The sequence below is a fragment of the Etheostoma cragini genome, chromosome 3 (assembly GCF_013103735.1).
Source record: "Etheostoma cragini isolate CJK2018 chromosome 3, CSU_Ecrag_1.0, whole genome shotgun sequence".
In the NCBI taxonomy this organism is placed as follows: Eukaryota; Metazoa; Chordata; class Actinopteri; order Perciformes; family Percidae; genus Etheostoma; species Etheostoma cragini.
The window spans coordinates 23,723,442-23,737,971 of NC_048409.1; the positions used below are offsets into that span (position 1 = coordinate 23,723,442).

At 41.7% G+C, this 14,530-nt stretch overlaps 1 protein-coding gene and 1 non-coding gene across 2 annotated transcripts in view; both read left to right on the forward strand.

Annotated features, from left to right (window-relative positions):
* LOC117942360 (eukaryotic translation initiation factor 4 gamma 1-like) overlaps positions 1-14,180 on the forward strand; it is a 36,126-nt gene extending 21,946 nt beyond the window's left edge. The window contains exons 12-33 of the mRNA XM_034867772.1: positions 2-781; positions 924-1,012; positions 1,215-1,419; positions 2,150-2,283; positions 2,605-2,730; positions 2,823-3,230; positions 4,472-4,618; positions 4,840-5,076; positions 5,247-5,351; positions 6,999-7,289; positions 7,452-7,563; positions 7,683-7,797; positions 7,929-8,188; positions 8,449-8,582; positions 8,914-9,086; positions 9,500-9,625; positions 9,730-9,811; positions 10,765-10,863; positions 11,295-11,426; positions 12,895-12,976; positions 13,158-13,298; positions 13,544-14,180. Of these exons, the coding sequence (XP_034723663.1) occupies positions 2-781; positions 924-1,012; positions 1,215-1,419; positions 2,150-2,283; positions 2,605-2,730; positions 2,823-3,230; positions 4,472-4,618; positions 4,840-5,076; positions 5,247-5,351; positions 6,999-7,289; positions 7,452-7,563; positions 7,683-7,797; positions 7,929-8,188; positions 8,449-8,582; positions 8,914-9,086; positions 9,500-9,625; positions 9,730-9,811; positions 10,765-10,863; positions 11,295-11,426; positions 12,895-12,976; positions 13,158-13,298; positions 13,544-13,731 (4,166 nt within the window). The 3' untranslated portion in view covers positions 13,732-14,180. The remainder of the gene's footprint in view (position 1; positions 782-923; positions 1,013-1,214; positions 1,420-2,149; positions 2,284-2,604; positions 2,731-2,822; positions 3,231-4,471; positions 4,619-4,839; positions 5,077-5,246; positions 5,352-6,998; positions 7,290-7,451; positions 7,564-7,682; positions 7,798-7,928; positions 8,189-8,448; positions 8,583-8,913; positions 9,087-9,499; positions 9,626-9,729; positions 9,812-10,764; positions 10,864-11,294; positions 11,427-12,894; positions 12,977-13,157; positions 13,299-13,543) is intronic.
* LOC117942626 lies at positions 4,328-4,397 on the forward strand. The gene has a single exon (XR_004656175.1). It is a non-coding gene; the product is annotated as a small nucleolar RNA SNORD66 (small nucleolar RNA).
* Positions 14,181-14,530: the final 350 nt, after the last annotated feature.

Genomic DNA, 14,530 nt, shown 5'->3' on the forward strand with positions numbered 1-14,530 from the left:
ATGGATGCTCCCCTACCTCCCAGGGAGCCCACCCCACCCCCCCATTCAGCGCCTGAGGTGCCCGCCTACCCTGCACCCCTCCCTGACCCTGTTCCCACCTCTGCTCCACAAGACAAAACAGACAAAAAAATCACAGAGGCAAAGGAGAAGGAGTTGGTGAAAGAGAAGGAACCTAAAGCAAAGGAGGCAGCTGCACCTCCTTCCACTAACGGTGTCGCAGAGGTGGAGCCCAAAAGCCTGACGATCATGTTGCCACCCAGTCATCTGGAGACTCTGGAGTCTCCCATTGCACAGCCAGAGGAGCTACGCCTCCCCAATGGCCTGCCACTGCCAGACCCTCAAGACCCCGAGGTGCCTGCCACCAGCCCGACTGAGTGTGACGACAGCCCCATTGCTGAGCCTGACATTTGCGAGCAGTCTGTCATACAGACCTCCGCAGCTATCATTCAGGCAGCAAGTACACCTTTGTTCCAAGCCTCACCTGCCCCTGTTGATCAGCCTGCACCCGCTGTCCAGGAGATTTTTGCTGAGCCAGCCGTCCAGGCCGCACCTGCCCAGCCTGAGGTACAATACACGGTTCCTCCAGTCACCCTGGACATCAAAGAAGACACCCCAGTGCCCCAGTCCACCGCCAAGGAAGAGAAGCCATCTCCTGCAGCGCCTGTTTCTATAGTTGACAGCACCCCAGAAACTGTGCCCACTCCTTCCTCTCCCACAGCAGAGGAGAGGGAGGACACCCCTCCTCCCCAGACAGTCACCCCTGCCCTTGTAGAAACTACAGGTCAGTTGGTTACAACATTCTAACATATTTAATAGTTTAGAATTGTAGTCTCTTCCATCATAAAAAACCTTCCTTGGCAAGACTCTTCTGTCAGATGTTTGAATTGATCTGAGGCTGATTGTGGTCGTCTTCCTTTCTAAAGCCGCTGTGTCTGTGCCAAAGAAAAAGAGGAAGATGAAAGATCTTAACAAAAAGGAGGCAGTGGGAGACCTCCTTGATGCTTTTAAAGAGGTATGTGTGCAATAATCCATTTATTTACTTTTTCTGTCCTTACAATTGCTTTAATTAGCCTAATGTTACTCAATGTTAACAGAGGCAAAGACACAGACTTGAACCTTGATTTAATTGAGCAGCTTTTTCTGAATTTTAATGTAGCCCCCCAGGATGGTTATATTTAACCATATATATAACCACTCTCCCATCTTTAAACCAGGAGCAAGTAGTGGCTGCGCCGGAGCCCGAGCCAACCCCAGTCCCAGCAGCAGAGACCAAGCCCCCTGCTGCTTCCCCACCTGCCCCAGAGGAGGCAGACCTGACTTGGGAGGACAAAGAGGACAAAGAAGACAAGCAAGACGCTGAGAACATTAAGCCAGATTCTAAGCAGACTGACACTGACAAGAAGTACCAGTACAAAGAGGGTTGGTCTCCAATACCTTTCAGTGTGAACAATGATCTTATGTCACTTACATCCATGACTTGGCAATGTGTCAGTTGACTAATCTTACATTTGCTTTTTTGAAAACGAGGGAGTGGCATTTTACATAATGTGCCCCTGATATGATATGAGTGTTCGGTCAAAAATGATAGTTATGTTATGGCAAAGCGTCATTTTTTTTAACAATAAGCACAAGAAGAAGATTGAACAAAAACATTTTTAAAATGCAGGTGGCTTTAGTTAATTGTAGGTCATGGCTCTTTGCCTTCTGGCAACTTTGTTCAAGTATATGAACACATAAACACAGTTAATTTAACATCTGCCTTCAAACTCAAAGCAAACGATAGAAAATTATTTCAGCTGCTTTTTTAAGATTGCCAATCATTAAATAGTAACTCTTGTACCCACAGATAAACCTTGTCTTACACAAAACAGAGATTACATATACTGTAGAAGACATTTTCTGACCTATCTGCCACCTTGTGGACATTTTCAGGCATGACAGCATCAACAGTTACACAGACCTAGACCTTATTTTCTCTCCTTTATTAGAGTAAAGCTTGGTTGTGTAGGGAGTATTACGTCTCTGACACTATGTCCCATTTTCATTCTGAGTTGATGAGATGAGTTGACTGAGGGAAGTATAACTCAAACAACAAATGTTTTCATTAAAAGAACATCATGGTCATTTTTTGTTTTGGTTTCTATTTCAGAACAATGGAAGCCAATCGACCCAGAGAAGAAGAAGCAATATGACCGAGAGTTTCTTCTGGGCTTCCAGTTCATCTCAGCCAGCATGAACAAGCCTGAGGGCCTACCAGCCATCAGTGATGTTGTCTTAGACAAGGTGCAACCTCTCATACTAAAGACATACAGTCTTAAATAGTTTGTTTATATTATGTAAATGTCTTTTTTTTATGTTTGATTTTCTCTTGAATTGCCTCAGTGTGATGTAACTGGCGCTGTTTAGATACACTTGTCCCCATGTTGAGAAAAAGACCTAGATCCTTCCAGTCAGTGAAAGTTATTTTTGCTAGGTGTTTGATCACCACAGAAGCACTGATGGAATGTAACTAATAGCCCTGTGACTAGAAATATAAAAATATCAAAGGTTGACAGAATTACATCTTAGCAATTCTCTGAATAATTGCTAATTTTTGTTTTTTAGGCTAATAAGACACCTCTGCGTCAACTGGACCCCAGCCGTCTAACAGGAATGAATTGTGGCCCTGACTTCACACCCTCCTTTGCAAATCTTGGCAGGCCTGGCATGGGAGGAGGAAGTAGAGGACCAGTAAGTTATACATTTTCTTAGTGTGTTTCAAAAGCTCTGCACTTGACGTTTATAGTCGATAAATAAAATGGTCATCCCCTGTCTCTTCTCAGCCGCCAGGTATGGGCATGGGAGTTGGTGGTCCACGTCGCTCCCAGCAGATGCAGAGGAAAGAGCCAAGGAAAATCATCACCACCATGTCACTCGGTGACGATGTGCAGCTGAACAAGGCGGAGAAGGCTTGGAAACCTACAGTGAAAAAAGTAGTTCACAATCGTGCAGTAGAGGAGCCTGAGAACGATTCAGAGCATGCTAAGAGTCAGGATCTGTTTAAACGGGTTCGCGGCATTCTCAACAAACTGACTCCCCAAAAGTTTCAACAGCTAATGAAACAGGTGACGGAACTGACTATTGACACTGAGGAGAGATTGAAAGGAGTCATAGATCTTACCTTTGAAAAGGCCATTTCTGAACCGGACTTTTCAGTGGCCTATGCCAACATGTGCCGCTGCCTTATGGGGGTAAGTGATACTACACACTTTGCCACATGGAAATATGTGTTGAGTGAGCTTGAATACTTACTCTTTGACTGAAGGTGGTTCACTCCTGCAGTTGTGCACAGAGCTATGATATGTGTTAAATGATAAACTAAGTTAATTTCATTTCTAATAAGGCATAAGCCTGCATGATGATGTTTACATTTATAAACCTCAGACTGTTTTGTTGTAATTATACTTTTTTTGGACACAAAACTAAATTCATAAAACACAAGCATATATTTTTTCATAATTAACTTTTTCTATGAATTCCACCTTTTTTTGAAAAATACTTTTTGAAGATGAGAAACATTTTACTTGACCTGCTGGATAAAGATTCCTAAGACACTATTATTCAACAAAGAAAACAATCCTCATTCTTGAAGCCTTTTCTTTAATCAATGTAAAGCATAAAATGCTTCCATTAAAACATCAACATATATACCACTTTATTATATGTAACTTGTTCACACAATCGCACTCTCCTTACAAGCTTTTAAAAGCGGTCAGAAGGACTTTTTCTTGTCCGAATTTTTTGACCACTGAGCTCATAACATTCTGTGATACTGGTGATTCTTGGCTGGTTGACAGATAAAGACTACCTACTACTAGACAACAACATGGCTGCCTAACTCTATAACACACTTTTAAAATAGAGTTAAAGAAACTTGCAGCCAAGCCACATTTAAGCTACAAACAACCCATAAAGCAACACTCTTTTAATGTCATAGGCTCACTCTGTAACACACAAACCAGTACCTGCTCCATTATCTTAATGCATCTGGACCCCTAACAAATATGTTGTCAGCATCAAGGACCGAGGTAAAAAGTAGACACTTTTGAAAATTCAGCTTACTGCTGAAAAACACCTCAACAGAAATTAGAACAGTCGGAATGACGTTTTAATGCAGGTAGTTGATCTTAGATATTTACCAACAAATCATTTAAAACGGGGAAAATAGTTAAATGAAGAAACACTAAAAATAGTGGAAGAATTTCAGTGATGTATTTATATTTTAGATTACTTCCAAAATATGTTTAAAAAAAGAAAAGGCTGGAAAATTATAATATCCATTGTCAGAGTCTTGTGATGAAGTTAGTGCCACATATCTGGGCTACTGATCTAAGTGATAGGATTGCAAAACTAAGGACTGAATTACACATAAAAATGTTACACACTCTTTTCCTGTTCTTTTTTTAATGTAAGTTTTCTCTTCTCTGTTCAGCTTAAAGCCGAAACCACAGAGAAGCCAGGAAACACTGTGAATTTCCGCAAGCTGCTGCTAAATCGATGCCAGAAGGAGTTTGAAAAAGATAAAGATGACGACGAGATCTTTGAGAGGAAGCAGAAAGAGCTGGATGCTGCCTCAGTGGTATAGTACTACCTAATAATATATAGTTTGGGGTCTTCATTTAAACCAAAAAAAACGAGTCAAGTTGGTAGATAAACTTGGGTATATGGTGGGAAGTTTTCAAAAGTGAACATCTATCAATAGGAAGCCACTATGCAAAGATTTTTCATACAGCTAACTATCCCTCGTCACAATTTCCTTTTGTTGTCGTACTTTTCTATATGACATTGTTTCTCTGGTAGGCGGAAGAGAAACAGCGGCTCAGCGATGAGCTACAACAAGCTAAAGACCAGGCCAGGCGGCGCTCACTGGGCAACATCAAGTTCATTGGTGAGCTGTTCAAGCTTAAAATGCTCACAGAGGTCATCATGCATGACTGCATAGTAAAGCTGCTCAAAAACCATGACGAGGAGTCCCTGGAGTGCCTGTGTAGACTGTTGTCCACTATTGGCAAGGACCTAGACTTTGAGAAGGCCAAGGTACAACACACACACAGTGTTAGTGTGATGAAAGGGAAATTGTATTCATAAGTGCACACATCACATATAGGAATTCATGCTAATGAATGTGCAGTTGGATTGTGTTTTAATTTAATATTGTAAATGTAGTGTATGAAATGGACTCACCAAACAGTTGTGGTCATCCCCAGCCTCGTATGGACCAGTACTTCAATCAGATGGATAAAATAATAAAGGAGAGGAAGACCAGCTCCAGGATCCGCTTCATGTTGCAGGATGTGCTGGACCTTCGACGGGTAAAGCATAAACAACATGCACACATTACACACATGCTAAAAAGTAATTGCTGCATATTACTTAATACAATGAAGTACACCCTTTGCCAATCACCAAAGGATTAGTGTTCTTCAAGGTTGAATCCTGTCTTTATTTTGCATGATCATGTTTCAGTAAATGTTTGAGTTTCACTTTGTGAGGATTTCAGTGTAAAGTGTTTCTTTTAAGGAATGCTGCAGTTTTGTAGTTAGGCCCCCAGTCCCGCCCACACAGTGTTACAAAACTTGCTGTCTTTGGTGCTTTTACAAGCCAAAGTCAGCAAATTTGCCCAATTTAACTGTCACACACACACACACACACACACACACACACACACACACACACACACACACACACACACACACACACACTTTGTTCATTCCTTTCTAGGTAAAAGCTGAAGAGAAAGGTTAAGAGTCAGGATGTTGATCTCCTGATCTATTCCAGATCTAGTCTCTCCCATGTAGGGATGTCATGAGAACTGATACTTAGTTAACAAGTTGATGCCAAAATTCTGAAACGTGACTACCACGTGATTACCATAGATAACCTAGGTACTGGGATGCAATTCTTCCGGACCTGACGGGAACAGCATAAAAGTGTTAGTTTGCTACGTGCCAAAAAAGAATGTCTACCAGTATAGAAGAAAAGTGAATAGCTTTTCATCTCTATGATGCTAGTCAACTTTAACCAGCCTGGTTCTGTGTGAATAAACAACAGCAGAGAGAAACAAACTTAACATACCAGCTGTTGGAAGGTTAACTCATTAAAGATAACACCTTATGCTTCTAGTTGTGTGGTAATGCCGGGCTTTGGAGCTGTGGGTCGATCAGCTACCACTACAAATAAAATGTAATTCTGTGTGAAACACTAAACATATTATTAGCCTTATGCTGAAATACACATTATGAAGGAGTTTATTTTGAGGTACACGGGATTTTTATTTTATTTTTTCTCGTGGTATATAATTGGTCGTGGAATTTCACTGGTATTGGTATCGACTACTACATTTCTGGTATTGTGACATCCCTGCTCCCACTAACATCATAGTGAAAATAGGTATCCATTATCACCACTTGTAAGTATTTATACACCTAGATGTCTTTGTATCACCTGTCAAAATGAGAAATACTTCAGTACAATTAGAACAGTAGGTCAGTGTGATGAGTCTACTACGCCTGTTGCATATTCTTTAAAATGTGAAGTTACAATGTCTTTGGCGGCACCTATGGCGATAAGCTTGCAGGTTTGTTTTTGAATCTCACTTCCCAAACCGCTTGCATGTTTTCATGGAAATGTCGCCACATACATCCAGTTCCTAATTCTGCAAATGCAGGGCTTTCATCATCTATTTGACAATGTATAGTGACTTAACAGAAATGTATTTAAATTAAGATCTTTAAGATTTACCTTAAGTTGTATAGTAGGCATTGGTGATATGGACATAAGAATTACCCTAATACTAATAATATTATCTATTAATAATAATAGATTTTTTAACCTCAATTGACATTATATTTTCCCATCCAAGACCTCCAGAGAAGACAAATCATGTCAAATATAGAACTGTCTATGTAATCACTCACATCTGCCCTGTACTCCCAATCTGTCCCTCCATCCCTTCCCAGAACACCTGGGTGCCCCGGCGAGGCGATCAGGGACCCAAGACCATAGACCAGATCCACAAAGACGCTGAGCTGGAGGAGCACAGGGAGCATATGAAGGTTCAGCAAGCCCTAATCTCCAAGAAAGATACGGGAGGCGGCCCTGGAGGCAGGATGGGGGGAGGAGGTTCTGGGGGTCGTGGGGGCCCTCACACCCAAGGCCGTGGTGCTCCTCCCCAGGACGAGGGCTGGAATACAGTGCCCATCTCCAAGAACCGGCCTATTGATGCCTCTCGCCTTAGCAAAATCACAAAGGTAGGGGAGAGAGGCCAGTGTTAATATGCATGAGTTATTAACCTGTTGGATGACGCTGCACACATTTAATTAGTTAAACTATCAACGGCAGCAAATTCATACTTAGCCTGTTTTATAGTTTTAGCAGGTAGTATGTATTTAACCAACAGTTTCTTCTTTCAGACTCCTGTTCTTGACTTCAACAATCAGTTGCTTGCCCCAGGAGGTAAAGGAACATGGGGGAGCTGGGGTAAGGGCAGCAGCGGTGGCACCAGTGCCAAACCTGCAGATTCTGGTAGGTGTCCCATACTGATGTGATGATTATACATAATGTATAAATAATAATACTAATATTGTTGAGCACCTTTAAAGCAGAAACTCAATATGTGCTTTGTTATGTACTTTGATCCCCAGGCCCAGAGCCAGGCGTCCGTCCCAACACCAGCACTCTGAACAGGTTCTCAGCCTTACAGCAGCCGTCATCCTCCTCAGGCTCTTCCCTGGACTCGGACAAACGAGTTCCTCAGAGGTGAGGAACAGGACACAATTATTGAAGCTTATTCAGAATCTCTACTGGCAAATGCACAGTGGGACCCTACAGAGTCAGTCAGTCTTTGTGTTATCTTTTCCTGACTCTGCTCTTCCTCTGTCCTTTTATAGAAACAGTTTGAGTCGAGAGCGCAGTGATCGCTTCGACCGCAATGATCGTGGCGGTGACCGATTTGAAAGACGGGATGAGCGGCGGGATGACCGTGATCGTAACAGACTTCAGGTCACCAAGCGCAGCTTCAGTCGGGAGAATGAGGAGCGAAGCAGGGAGAGAGAGCAGCGTGGGCCGGCCGATCCTGTCCGCAGAGTAGCGAGCATGACTGACGACAGAGGCAGCAGAGAAAGAGACAGAGCCAGGAGCAAAGAGAATGGTAGGACAGGTGACGTAGCTGTAGTGTAGATTTAAACTACATATTTAAATCTGAGAATAATCTACTGTGCTAACAATAGAATTCTCTGGAAATCCAAATTATCAGAAAATATGTTTTTATCGGCCATCTATAAACTCTGAACTACATACTATACTTAACAAAAAAAGGTTATACATCAAGAAAGCTTTTTACTTATGTTTTTTCTTTCAGCAAAAGTTAGGAAGAATTAAAATTTAAAAAATTGTGTTTTGTTTGAACAGTTAAGCGGGAGACAGCTGCCCCCTCTCCCCCTCTCCAAATCCTGACCACCACCAAGCCTGCCTTGACCGAAGAGGAATTGAGCAAGAAGTCGACAGCTATCATTGAGGAGTACCTCCATATCAACGACATGAAGGTACACACTAAAGTGCATATAAAAATGAAAAGAAAACCAGACTTCCCTTACACAGAAGTACAAACCAGTTTTTTCTTGTTCCATTGCTCACTTGAAAAAAATAAAAAATTACCTGCTGACAAAAAACGCTTAAAAATTACTGTTGTCTTGTTCTGTCTTCACCTCAGTTCATTTCCTGTGGCTGCCTTAGAATAAAAGGCACACCGTAATTCATCGAATACTTTTAATGTTCGGAAGCCAAAGCAGGAAATGTTTTGTTTGCAAATACAGCCTAGTTACATCCTTACAGAACAGCAACAAACAATCTGTGTGTCCTTTTCTGTCCCTACAGGAGGCTCTACAGTGTGTGCAGGAAATGAACAGCACTCAGCTGCTCTTTGTGTTTGTACGAAACGGAGTGGAGTCTACGTTGGAGCGTAGCACTATTGCCAGGGAACACATGGGCCTGCTTCTGCAACAGCTCATTAAGAACGACATCCTCCCAACACAGCAGTACTATAACGGGTCAGTATGGAGCCCCAGAGAGGTGGTTCAGTGTATAAAAGGTGTCATTGACTTTCACAGAAAACTAGTAATAAAAAAATATGTAAATCTAAGAGCAAGTGCAGCTTGATCAAACTCTTCTGTGACATATGTTAGCAGAGTTTTTAATGTTGACTCAAGTAAAGTTTATAACAGGATTTAAAAATATACAGGCTTTAGCAAGTGAAATAGTCTCTGAAAAAGCATATGTTTGAAAGCAGTTGCTGAAATTGAGTGGTTTCTAACCACTATGCTTAGCCAAGAAGTTTTCATATGTTTTTGCCAGTGAGGTGCCATATTGCGTAGTTTCCCCATTCGTTAAGTCATTTTGAACTTGTTTTTTGTCCTTAAACCTTGAATAAACTTAAAAATGTGTGCACTGTGTGTTTCCTAAGGCTTCAGGAGCTCCTTGAAGTGGCTGAAGACATGGCTATAGACATCCCCCACATCTGGCTCTACCTGGCAGAACTGATCACTCCCATGCTCCATGAGGGAGGCATCCCCATGGGAGAACTTTTCAGGTTAGTCCACAGGCCTTAGTTGGCCCCTCAGCATGTCAGCAAGGGAAATCTGCAAGAGAAGATACCTTTTTGTCTAAACTGTGTTGACTGTTTTATGCTTCCAGGGAGATCTCAAAGCCTTTGATCCCTCTGGGCCAAGCTGGAGTCCTGCTCGTCCATATCCTCACTTTACTCTGCAAAGAAATGGTAAGAACCAAACAATTATTTTATAATTTTAAAGACTTTTTGGGGGGCTTTTTTGCCTTTATTTGATTGGAGAGCTAGGTGAGAAAGGGTAGAGAGGGGGGAGACATGCAGGAAATCATCACAGGTTGGATTGGAACCCTCGACATCTGCATCAAGGCATAAACCTCAAAGTATATGTGCGCCTGCTCTATCTATTGATCCATCCCGGACACTTATAATCTGCTTGCACTGGGCACGCTACGCTGGTCGGCTTAATGACACCGCCGTTGATTATGTGAAGGTGCTTATGTAGGTGGACCGTTCATTGCAGTAGGCTGTGAGATAATAAAAATGGAACTCGTAAGCATAAAAAACACCGCCCGGCGGCAGTACCCCCAGCCAAAAGAAGGCAAAGCAAGCCTCGCCACAGGCCCAACACGGAGCCGACTTGCCCCGCGGCAACAAGGACCCAAAACAACACCCAACATGCCTTCATCAAACACTGGTTAGCAAAAATTTGCTAAAATTTGTCACTCATAGCAATGTGCTTTGATGTAAAAAAAAAAAAAGTGTGTGAATTCAACATTAAGTTAGTAAATGTAACTATTTTAGAGGCTGTGGATGTTGTTTACTTCATTAACGTGTTTACTGTGTTAATGGTCTGAGGATGGGAGTAGGTTTCGGTTTCAGATTTGGCCGAATCTTAACCAGTGGATTCGATATTCAGCCAAACCCCCTGGATCTGTTTTGGATACATGATATTGTATCTAATAGTGCATTCTTTTGACTGATGAGGGTTTTTGAATATTTTTGAAAACCAACACTAATTGATTGCAGTTTTACTTAGTACTGTTTTTTTGCCAATCACACTGTGCAAATATGTAAATTTGAATCCGTTCATTCAGCATGTTGATGTCATTGGGATCAGTGTATGTGTCCATTGTATAACAACCAATCTGCATCTCCCTCATTAGAGCCATAAAAAAGCAGGCACCATGTGGAGAGAGGCCGGCCTCCGGTGGAAAGACTTCCTCCCCGAGGACGTAGATGTCAACAAGTTTGTGACAGAAGAGGTGAGAGGTCGCTCACCAGCTTCATCATTAGCTGAGGAAATTTGCAAAAACAATATTTTCATAATATTAAACAGTTGTTAATCATCCATTACATTGTATGCCTTTAGTGTAGGTATGGTACCCTACTAAAGTATCAAAACTTTATAATATTTAATATTTGCTGACAGGATTAAATTTTGATAGAAACCACTTAGGAAGTGCAACATTTCAATATTGTAAGCTCCAGTTTTTGTGTTACACCAGAAACCAAACTTCATGATTGTGAACACTGTATTCCCTTTGTCGTATTACTGTGCTCAAAACTGATTGTGTAGAAGTGTAGTGTGAGGTTGCTTTCATGTACTGAATGAGAAGTGGAGTGACTAGAAGTAACATGAGTATTTTGAAAAGATGAGCAAAAAGCCTGTTTCTGTCTCCATGGTGCTAACTAGCATGTGGAGTTCACACTGGGCGATGAGTCGGAGGAGAGCAAAAAGGAGCTGAGCTCTGCAGAGCTCACCAAACAGCTGGAGAGACTGATTCAGGACAAGGCCAACAACCAGAGGATCTTTGACTGGATTGAGGTTTGTTTTCATAGCAGCAGTCCCCAGCCTTTTTTTGAGCCGTGGATTGGTTTCATTTAAGACATATTTTCAAGGTGTGGCTAATAAACATGACAAAACAAAATTACATGACCAGCATGATAACAAATATCTAATAATATACTGTATGTTATATGAAAACAAATCCAAAATGCAGGAAAAACACAATTTACCCTCAGTGGGAGCTCTGTGCTTGTTCTTGTCCAACCAAACGGACTCATATGTGGGTTAGGGTGACACTTGAAGTTTGTTTCTTAAGTCCAGTTTATTCCGTGATTTTATTTTGATTGCTGTCACGCCAGAAAATCAGGGGGCCTTGTCTCCATGTGCCGATAAAGTTTGAATGGCTTCATTGCCTTGCTTGCTAGCATTACAGCATATTATGCAGAGCAGGCTTAGCACGTGAGAATCGCCTAATAAATCTGTATTTAAGGTGGGGGTCCTGGTATTTCTGTTCATTTTCTTTTTATTTGAAGTTGTAAGTTCCTTTTTATGTCTCCTCCTTTACGGGCCTTTCCCCCTGAGCAGAAAAAGCTTTGCGGTGACATTTGTTTACTCTTTTTTTGTTTGTTTTTGGGGCACGTTTTTGGGTTTCATTGAGCGGGAAATATTACGTGGCATGTGTCAAGAGGACGAGAGACGGGACAGAATCCGGTCGTTTTTCAAAATAAAACATCGTTTGGATGCTGATAATCAAGTAAACAGAAAAAAGGTTATTTTGTTTTTTTTTGTGTGGCTCAGTACCAAATAACCCACGGACCGGTACAGGTCCACGGACCAGCTGTCTGGGAGCACTGATTTATGGTATTTATTGCAGTCTTTCACTTCCATCTTCATTTCCATTTGTTTCCTTTCACAATCTTTACTTTTTTTACAGGCTTAAAATGAGGCTTTGGTCATGTTTGTGTTAAGCATATGTTTGTTTATATATTTATGTTTCTTAAAGTTAACTGATAACTATTCAAGACTGCTATTCGGACAAACATGAGACCAAATCTGTCTAAAATGCACTTTTTATGCCGGGGATAAGCTTGTTTTACTGTAGTAGGTTGGCATGACAGCATGTAAGACTTTTTATTAAGACTTGCAGAATCTTAAAGGCTGTAATGGCGTTAAAGGACTTTTCTGACTTTAAATGCTAAGTCAGTGAATTTAAGAACCTGAACCTGAGGCACACTAAATGTGTAATGAAATCCTCTGGGAGTAGTACATTTATTTGTCACCTTTGTCATTTTTGGGGGACTCAATCACACAAAGAAAACGTGCAATGCAAGTTCACAACAAAAGACCTTCCCTTTTTAACTAATGCGATTAACTCAAAGTTTCGATGTTTACAGCTTCCAGGTTTCCAACCAGCTGTTATTACATGTGCCTTTCTGTCTGCTATTAACAAAGCTGTTTAATTACCTCCAGTTTCCTGCATGTGTGTAAATTAATTTGTTTTGTGTAGGCCAACCTAGATGAGCAGCAGACCTCTTCCAACATGTTTGTCAGAGCTCTGATGACCTGCGTCTGCCAGTCAGCAATCATCTGTGAGTCAGCATTTACCCTTTACCTCATTAGAACCTAGTCATGCAGGATTCAAATAAGGATGAACCAGATATCACTAATCCCTATGGAAATATGTCAGCAATACTCGTCAAGTCAATCCTAAGTCCAACTATGCCATTCAAGTCCCTTTAAATAATTTTTTTCCAAAATGACTGTCTACAGGTGAGAACCCCAACAAAGTGGACAGCGAGCAGATCAAACTGAGGGCCAAGGTGTTGCAGAAATACCTGAAAGATGAGCAGAAGGAACTTCAGGCTCTGTACGCCCTGCAGGCCCTCATGGTGCAGATGGAGCAACCTGCCAGTGAGTAGCTGCTGTCAAGCTTGTGTTCTCCTCGTTGTCCATTGTAACCACTTTCAGAAATGTTTGTTTGTGTGCATTATTGTTACTAGTTAGTGTTCTGCAAAAATAATGCGGGCAAAATGACTTTACAGACGTAAATTGTGATCAAGTGTTCTTGTTCAGCTTTTTCCCGTAGAACTGGTGTGAAATATAGTTAAATTGCCATGATTGGCTTGTGAACATTACTCGTCTCTTTCCTCCTTCAGATCTGCTGCGGATGTTCTTTGACACGCTTTACGACGAGGACGTGATCAAAGAGGAGGCCTTCTACAAGTGGGAGTCTAGCAAAGACCCCGCCGAGCAGCAGGGCAAGGGCGTGGCTCTTAAGTCCGTCACAGCCTTCTTCACTTGGCTCCGCGAGGCCGAAGATGAGGACGAGTCCGACAATAGCTAGGGGTTCCTCGAGCCGCTGGGAGAACTAGTGGGAGTTCAGAGAGGAGCAGTCGGGAGAGCAATCGTTCTGTGGATGATTCAGAAGACCCTGAATCAGCAAAAACCTTCTGCATAAACAGAAAAAAAGCAAGAAAAAAATTCTTCATCTGGGAGAGATTGTATTATGGATCGAACGTTCGATCATGTTTTTTTTGTTTTTTTGGGGGGGGGGGGGGGGGGGGTTTCTTGTTTTTCCTTGCGCAACTGAATGTCTTTTTTGAAATAAATTAAATTACAGAATTAAATAGAGCGATTAGTTATAAAAGAGAGAATGCTGAGAAGCATTACAAGCCGTGGGAGATAACGCTGTTTACTTCAGTATATTTTTTTTTTTTAGGTTTATCTCCTGTTTTCAAATGGCTTGTCCTCACCACAGCAACACTATTCAAGAAACTGCTTAATGACAGATATAAAAAAAACAAAAAACTTTAAAAGGCTGTTCACATCTATATTTTTGATGACTTCATCCTTAAGCATGTGAACTTGACACAGCAACATTGTCATGTCACATGTACGGTGTTTGAGCTACATGAGGCGCTTATGTAGACGGCAAGCTTTTGTTTCTCTTTTTTCCGGCATTGGATGGTTGGAGTGTGCATTTTATAATAAAATAGAAAACTACAAAGAAGAGTGGCAAGAGCTGTGTAACGGACAGGTTGTTGACTCCAGAGGATTTCACACAGACTATGTGGACAGTGTCACTGAGGAGCGGGGCAATGAACAGTGACCATTTTGCTGCTGAGGGGTACCCTAAACCCCAA